The 8,482-nt window shown below is 48.2% G+C and overlaps 1 protein-coding gene across 2 annotated transcripts in view; it reads left to right on the top strand.

Moving 5' to 3' along the window:
- The first annotated feature begins 1,102 nt into the window (after nucleotides 1-1,102).
- CALCOCO1 (calcium binding and coiled-coil domain 1) overlaps nucleotides 1,103-8,482 on the top strand; it is a 21,129-nt gene continuing 13,749 nt past the window's right edge. For both annotated transcript variants that reach the window (XM_023210925.1, XM_023210924.1), the window contains exons 1-7: nucleotides 1,103-1,211; nucleotides 3,342-3,523; nucleotides 3,863-3,965; nucleotides 4,967-5,157; nucleotides 6,564-6,722; nucleotides 7,436-7,584; nucleotides 8,151-8,241. In XM_023210925.1, coding sequence (XP_023066693.1) covers nucleotides 3,368-3,523; nucleotides 3,863-3,965; nucleotides 4,967-5,157; nucleotides 6,564-6,722; nucleotides 7,436-7,584; nucleotides 8,151-8,241 — 849 coding nt within the window. In that variant the 5' untranslated portion in view covers nucleotides 1,103-1,211; nucleotides 3,342-3,367. The remainder of the gene's footprint in view (nucleotides 1,212-3,341; nucleotides 3,524-3,862; nucleotides 3,966-4,966; nucleotides 5,158-6,563; nucleotides 6,723-7,435; nucleotides 7,585-8,150; nucleotides 8,242-8,482) is intronic.

Genomic DNA, 8,482 nt, shown 5'->3' with positions numbered 1-8,482 from the left:
ACTTAGTGCAGTAGAGAATTAAAGCAGGCACCTAGGAAGAGGAAATCAATCCTTAAGACTGTAATCCTTTAATGCAGAGCCAGAGAAAGAGGTCATTCTGAATGCCTCTAACTAGAGGGATGGAGAATGGCGAGAGGGGGGTAGGATGCTCAAGTCTGTAATGTGATTTGGGGTGTGGGAGACGTGTCAATCTTTCACCTCTCCTAAATAAAAACCGGAACGTCAACATATATTGTTATTCTAATTAATTTAAGCCACTTAAAAGGCTTGGGCAAACAGGCCCCTATAAGTGGCTTGTTTGTGAATTGCTACAGGTCCTGAATTATGCCAAGCTCCCTTTTCAATTTCATTCTTCTCATTCCACCGCTCCTACCACCACCTCAGGCAATTTAATCCTCTTCCTAGACCTAGAAGCCACTCTAGGGGAGCCCAGTCCAGATGCGTATGGTCAGGCCCCTTAGCACTGAAATCCTCAAGTTGGAAGAAAATGGTCAACTGTGCAGAACACAACATTCTTATAAGGTCTGTCCCTGAGGTTGAAATAAAGAAGAAACTGCTATACCCCAGTTATCAGTTTCCCATACCCAAAATGGTGGGTAACTGTGGTGTAGTGGCAAGAACGTATGACGTGGAGTCAGCCAAAGCTAGTGCAGTTCTACATTTCATAGCTTTGACACTTCACACTGGCTCCTTAACTGTACTTGAGTTTCTTCATCTAGAAAGTGTGCATAACGCTAACGCCTATCTCACAGGTGGGTGTGAAAAGTACATGAGGGGACGGAACAGAAACCGCTCTGCCCACCGTTAAAGCGTTATACAGAAGGCGTTAGAGCCGTAAATCCTCCCCAGCCCCCAACAACGCACGTTACAAATCAGCAGCCACCCCTAATGCAGCCGGCCCCCGCCTAAGGGATCATGGGCCTTGAAGTCCTTTGGTGGCCACACCCTCGTTCTCTGTCATAGGAGTGAGAACTACGCCTCCCAGGACGCCGCGGCGAGGCCGCCACCACGGACGCCCTCTTCCCCGCCCTCCTTGCGCGCAGCCTTCTAGGATATGTAGTCCTAGATCCGAGCGCGCGGCGGCGAAAGGGCGCGGAAGAACCACAAAACCCAGAAACCCTCGCGCCCACTCTTCTCCCTCCCCTCGAGAAGTCGGAGTGCTGTTTTTGTTGGTGGTGAAAGGTGAGGGGAACAGCTGATCCATCTGTTGGGTAAGAAACTTGGCCTAATTGGGGGCGATTTTATGGGAGGGCAGAGTTTCCCCACTTTCCAGTTTGGGGAAGGATAACATAAGGGAACTGTCGAAGGGGAATGCAGGAGCGTTTGGGTTTTAACACTTTCCGTACTGGAGAAGCCACCCCCGCTGTTCGGGGAGTTCTTAGTTTCAAGGGGACCCTGATTAGAGGGGGCGCCCCCTCGTCGTCCTCTCCTTCTTCTCAGTACGTCTCTATAAAGCTGATCCCTTTAGGGGAGCTGAAATCTGCTTATTCTCTGTCAGGCAAGACGTGTCCCCAACACGTCTTCCCTCTCTCCCCTACGCAAATCCAAAGAAAGGCCTTTACGACGCTGAATCCCTGGAGGAAGGGGGACCTTCCAAGTAGTAGAATGTCAAGGAACTCTAGAGCCCTACAGAGGAGGGGGCGGGACACCCGCTCTCCGCCCCCCATGTGAACATCTGAATCAGGCTACATACCTACATCTTAGGTGCCCAGAACTTTCTTTCGGACAGGAAGAACATTTACAGCTGTTACGGATTTTCTTTGTGGGGTGTATTTTAGTGTTCTCCAGGTATAGATCTTTGGGGACAACCTACCCCCACCCTTAGAAAGCTGGAAGAATTACATTTGGAGAAAACATGGACTGGTTTCAACCAGGAATTTTTCAGAGAGATGAACATTAAAAAAAAACCTTTTGTTCTACCTATTTTGGGGGCAGAAGTTGCTCCTTTTTGTGTTGCTGGCTCACCTTTATCCACTGAGTTTCTGTTTTCTTTTAAAGCTTCTGTCCCCTAGACTTCAGCCTGGTGTAGGTTTGTGATGTTTGGGGGCGTGCGTATGACTAGTGGCAATGGCTGGTTGGACATGTCGGCTGTGAGTGACACAGGAAGCAGATTAGTGGGCTGGAAAGGAGTGATGAATAAGAGGGCCATCTCACAGCCCTGGACTGAGGAGTTCTCTTGATCGTTATTATTGTTATCTGTCCTCACCCCACCCTCATATTTTCCAATGAACTCTCCCCAGCTAACTGGGAACACCCCTTCCTCTCAACCCCATCCTATAGTGTGTCTCCAGCTACCAATACAAACAGATGGAAGGATCGAGGCTGAGGGGAGCTGAGAAAATGAGGAGAGAAATACTAAAGTGAAACTAGTAGGTTTCTAGTCCTGCTGCAGGCACAGTCTGGAGAGAAGAATGTTAGGTTCTTTTTGAACTTATCTCCCCTTTCCTCAACGTTAAATATACATTTCCACTTCTTGGGGCCCCTTACTTCCCACTTTCTAGTCTGTTCCCTGCCCGGGGGTGGGGCTTTCCTGGCTCCAGGCCCCCACATTCCATCTCACCACCCCCACCACGTTCCTGCTAAGCGCCTCACTCCACCCTTGAAGTTGCCGCCTCCAGAATTCTTGACTTCCTGGAATAATAAGTCGAGGGACAGAACCTGTCTTTCCTTATATCCTCCCCTTCCCTTTGTCTCTTGGATGCCAGCAGAAGCTTTCTGCTTCCCTAGAATTCATGGGAGTAGATAGCTCAGAGAGATGAAAAGAGAGCTCAGGAGCCTAAGGATTTGGGCTGTCAGTTCACCCCAACCCCAAGCTGTATTCTAGCTCTGAAAACTCAACCATTCCTTTCAGAGATTAGTTGCTGCTTTCTGATGTCATAACTCATTCCTGGATACAGCTGGGTCAACAAGCTTAGGAGTAGGCAAGGACACCTCTCAATGAGAGGGCCCCACACCTCAGTTGGATTTTGAATTCAAGAGCCAGGATGTGTGGGAGATGGGATGGAGAAATGGAGGCTGTCGACCAAGACTCAGTATCCCAGGCTCTATCTCACCTCAGTGTCCTTTTGGGAGCAAAATTAGAGAAGTCTGGACCCTCAGAAGGGTCTATGAGCCAGAGACGGTATAGTGTAAGACAGGATGGGGACTGACTTGGAAGGCCAGACCTACATTCTAGAGACTAAGAGTGATACCTCAAAAATGTCCCATAACCCTCAAGGACTGGAAACCAGGTATGCCTTATCTCCAGGTGTAGTGGCAGGGGCTGTGAGTGTGTGGTGCTGGAGCTGTGTGGGGAAGGAGGTGGACTGGAGAGACTTTAGGAAATCAACCCTTTCTTTCAGAGGAGGACAGATATCTCAAGGCTAGGATGGAAGAATCACCACTAAGCCGGGCACCATCCCGTGGTGGAGTCAACTTTCTGAATGTAGCCCGGACCTACATCCCCAACACCAAGGTGGAATGTCACTATACCCTTCCCCCAGGCACCATGCCCAGTGCCAGTGACTGGATTGGCATCTTCAAGGTATCTCTGGAACCCCTTTTGGCTTAAGTTTATGGACTGTGGGTTGGTTGGAATAAGGGGAATGATTGGGCTCTTGGATTCTCAACCTCAGGTTGATAGAGAAGAAGAAAGAAACATGTCACAGATGACAGAGGCCACCTGTGTAATCAAAGCTCATCTTTTCTCCATCTTAACCTTGTTCTTTACTGACACATTAGTGTCCCTCCACTTTCCCTTTCTCTTGTCATTGTTGCCACTGTAGCTCCATCCTGCCCCTCTCATTCAACCCCTCTGCCCTTTCTTCCATCCATAGAAGGTATTTCCATGACCATACCTTTCTCCAACCTTGGGCTTTCACAGGTAGAAGCTGCCTGTGTTCGAGATTACCACACATTTGTGTGGTCTTCCGTGCCTGAAAGTACAACTGATGGTTCCCCCATTCACACCAGTGTCCAGTTCCAAGGTACAAGGGAAGACGGAAAACTGGGATAGAGGAGCCAAGGGAGTAGAAGTTTGAAAGAAGGTAGTGGGCTCAGAAACATTAAAAGTTAGGCACAAAGGACAAGGGAAAATAAATGAAAATAAATATAATGAGAATATATCCAACAGGGCTCAGCAGATAGAAAATCATGGGATTATTGCAGAATCAGTGACTTAGAAACAGAAGGAACTTCAGAGGGCGTCTAGTCCCATGTCCTACCCAAAGAAGGAAAAACCAGGGAGTAAGGAAGACGGAAAGGTAGCATTATGTGGTGAGGAGAGGGAACGACCTGGGTTCAAATCTCACCTCTAACACTTACAAGCTGTTTGGCCTTGGGCAAATTACATAACCTCCCTGTATCTGTTATCTTAACAGTAAAAGGGGATGCCTGGTTTACAGAAACATTACGAGGATTTAAAATGAAAGCTGTAGGCCAGGCGTGGTGATCCCAGCACTTTGGGAGGCCAAGGTGGGTGGATCACTTGAGGTCAGGAGTTCAAGACCAGCCTGACCAACATGGCAAAATCCCGTCTGTACTAAAAATACAAAAAAAATTAGCCAGGCATGGTGGTGCATGCCTGTAGTCCCAGCTACTCACGAGGCTGAGGCAGGAGAATCTCTTGAACCTGGGAGGCACAGGTTACAGCGAGCCAAGATCGTGCCACTACACTCCAGCTTTGCAACAGAGCAAGACTCTGTCTCAAAATAAAATAAAATAAAAACTGTTACCACAGTGTCTGGTACATGGTAGGCACTCACTACATGGTGACTAGCATTATTATGATTATGATAGAGGGGGAGTGGGTTTGGGAAAGAAAGGAAGGAAAGGGATAGGCAGAAAGGAGAGAGAAGAGTACCCTAGGAAAAGAAATGGCCTGTAGGAGGTGGAGAAGAGAAGAAACAGTATATGGAATACTGAGCAAGGGGCTGGAGCCAAGGACAGTGGATCATTTGGGGTCCTGGGTCCATTCTTCTTCCCACAGCCAGCTACCTGCCCAAACCAGGAGCTCAGCTCTACCAGTTCCGATATGTGAACCGCCAGGGCCGGGTGTGTGGGCAGAGCCCCCCTTTCCAGTTCCGAGAGCCAAGGCCCATGGATGAACTGGTGACCCTGGAGGAGGCTGATGGGGGCTCTGACATCCTGCTGGTTGTCCCTAAGGCAACTGTGTTACAGGTGAGAAAAGAGCAACAGAGTTATTCTCAGGCAAGGGAGTGGGAGACAGCATTGCAAGAGGGCCCTTCCCACCTTACCCTCCCCTCATCTGTGGCCTCAACTAAAGACCTCACTGAAAGTTAGACAAAGTCCTGCCTTCAGGAGAGTCTCAGTCTAACATAGACATACATGAACATGTAAGGCAGGAAAGGAGACCACCCACAAGCCAGTGTAACTCAGGATTTCATAAGAACTTTTGCAGCCTGCCTTCTCTATGCGCTACATACTGCCTTATGCCCTAGAGGAAGATCTAAAGGGTGGAGGGAGGCTACTGGAGGGAACATTCAGAGAAAAGGGAACACAAGACCTGCTTCCAGGATGAGTGGGGAGTGAGAGCAGATAGGCAAGGCCCCAGACCTGTACTGTCCAATACCAAAGGCTCTTAACTATATATGGCTCTTGAGCACTTCAGATGCAGTTAATCCAAACTGAGATGTACTATAAGGGTAAAATATACTCCAGATTTTGAAGACTTAGTATTTTTTAAAGAGAATGTAAAAGACTTCAATAATTTTTATTTTGACTACATGTTGAAATGATACTGTTTGGGGTTTTTTTTGTTTGTTTTTGGGGTTTTTTTTCTTTCTTTCTTTTTTTTTTTTTTTTTGAGAAAGCCTTGCTCTGTCACCTAGGAAGATGTTTATATCTCACATAAGTGAAAGATGTGTGATGAGCTCCTACTCTCTATTGTGTTTTCACAATCATGATTCTCATTTGAGCCTTACAACAATTCAGACTAAGGGATCATGTTACAGATGAGGACACAGAGACTTAGAGAAGTTAAGAAACTTGTTCAAAATCACATAGCCAGCTGGGTGTAGTGGCATGCGCCTATAGTCCCAGCTACTGGGGTGACACTGTGGTGGAAGGATTGCTTGAGGCCAGGAGTTTGAGGTACTGTATGCTATGGTTGCACCTATGGCTAGCCACTGCACTCCAGCCTGGGCAACATAGTGAGACCCTGTCTTTAAAAACAATCACATAGCTAGTAAAAATTGCATTGAAGATTTGAACCCAAGTCTGTCCAACTCCAGAGCAGATAGGGTAAAATTAAGGGAGCCATCCCTTGTGTTTGTGTTCATTGACGTGCCACACGAGGGATTCCTGCAATTGCTGGGTGAGGAAAGGGCCAGGCCTAGGGTGGGGAAAGGTAAGAGGGATGGGCAATTCAGAGTGCCATGAGCTGGTGCATCTGACTGGGTGGTGGACAGGATTCGGTAGCACACCGAGCATCCCCTTCCTCACCTCTTTATGGCCCAAAGCTATGTAATTTCCCAACCCCAGAATGCACCTGGAGAGTGGTAAGGATAGAACCTTAGAAGGGGTACTCCACTAGCACACTCCCCTTCTCCTCCTGCCGCCTGTAGAACCAGCTCGATGAGAGCCAGCAAGAACGGAATGACCTGATGCAGCTGAAGCTGCAGCTGGAGGGACAGGTGACAGAGCTGAGGAGCCGAGTGCAGGAGCTCGAGAGGGCTCTGGCAACTGCCAGGCAGGAACACGCGGAGCTGATGGAACAGTATAAGGTGGGAGCTGGGCCAGGTAGGGGGTAGGGTCTGGCTGCTCATCCAGCGTACAAAATCTAAACCCACTGAAGAGACTGAAGGAGAGATGTTAGTGGGCTTTTATGATGGTTCTGACATCAAGAAAATAGGTTTAAGGGGTAATGGTTAGGATTAAACTTGATATGACAAGAGACGTGTTCCAAACTTGTAATGAGACTCAGTTCTTTGAACATAAGAATGCTGAGGTAAGGTGGAGGTGGCCACGTTGATAGGTAAAGGAATGTTCCAGCAGTTTCTTTTTTTTTTTTTTTGAGGCGGAGTCTTGCTCTGTCGCCCAGACTGGAGTGCAGTGGCCAGATCTCAGCTCACTGCAAGCTCCGCCTCCCGGGTTCACGCCATTCTCCTGCCTCAGCCTCCCGAGTAGCTGAGACTACAGGCGCCCGCCACCTCGCCCAGCTAGTTTTTGTATTTTTAGTAGAGACGGGGTTTCACCGTGTTAGCCAGGATGGTCTCGATCTCCTGACCTCGTGATCCGCCCGTCTCGGCCTCCCAAAGTGCTGGGATTACAGGCTTGAGCCACCGTGCCCAGCCCCAGCAGTTTCTTTTTCAAGGAAGGCAATGTGATAGCCAGGTGGGAGCAGTCAGACCCTGGTGTGCTCTTCCTAAGCCTTTGTTCCACTACTTGAGAGATGAGTCCCAACCTCCCTTTTCTTCTTGGGGAAACTTAATTTCAGGGGATTTCCCGGTCCCATGGGGAGATCACAGAAGAGAGGGACATCCTGAGCCGGCAACAAGGAGACCATGTGGCACGCATCCTGGAGCTGGAGGATGACATTCAGACCATCAGTGAGAAAGTGCTGACGAAGGAAGTGGAGCTCGACAGGTGAGGGGAGTCCACTGACCCCATCACTTCCTCTCCCTTCCATGACCCCCACGCTCCAGCCCCCTCTCTCAGGCAGGCAGACCTGCTGTCTGCCTCACATGCTTTCTCTTTCCCTCCTACCCTCACTCATGCTAGTCCAATTACTGGGGATACCCTTTTCTGCCGAGCTCTCTACCATCTTTCCACACGCTATTCTGTATTCCTTTGCTTTGGAAATAATCATAGTTACCACTTATCGTGCAACAAAAACTGAGCAAGAGCTAGGAGTGGAAGATTTGGAAGAAGAGAATGGATGGAAGTCAGTGCAAGATAAGAGAGGATGGATTTCAGATTTGGCAGCAGGAAAGATAAGATTAGACTGTGTTCTTACTATTAAGAAACATTAGAACTGGTGATCCAGGAATGTTATGGAATCTCTCCTCTGGAAAAAAAGATACAAATCATAGACTCTTAGCATTGGGAGCTCTGGGCCTAGAGCAGCAGCAGCAGAGCACAAGACAGAGGCCTGAGTCCATTCCTTCTCTGGGTGGAGCAGATTGTCTGACATGTCATCCCACCAATCACAGGCTTAGAGACACAGTGAAGGCCCTGACTCGGGAACAGGAGAAGCTCCTTGGGCAACTGAAAGAAGTACAAGCAGACAAGGAGCAAAGCGAGGTAAGGGGCTCAGAGTTGATTTGCTTTCTCCATTGTCCAGTCAGTATTTGATTCCCTTTCGAGAGCCAGACACCAAAGGGAATAAAAATGTAAAGAAGACATTGACATCGTGTGCACTCCACTAAGGAATATAAGACATATACCCAAATCAGGATTAGTCAGAGTGGAAAAGTGGAATATAAGAGTGTCACAAGAGAAATCTTTTTTTTTTTTTTTTTTTTTTTTTTTTTTTTTTTTTTTT

This window comes from Piliocolobus tephrosceles, chromosome 10, assembly GCF_002776525.5.
Source record: "Piliocolobus tephrosceles isolate RC106 chromosome 10, ASM277652v3, whole genome shotgun sequence".
In the NCBI taxonomy this organism is placed as follows: Eukaryota; Metazoa; Chordata; class Mammalia; order Primates; family Cercopithecidae; genus Piliocolobus; species Piliocolobus tephrosceles.
This window is presented reverse-complemented; position numbering and strand designations above follow the sequence as displayed.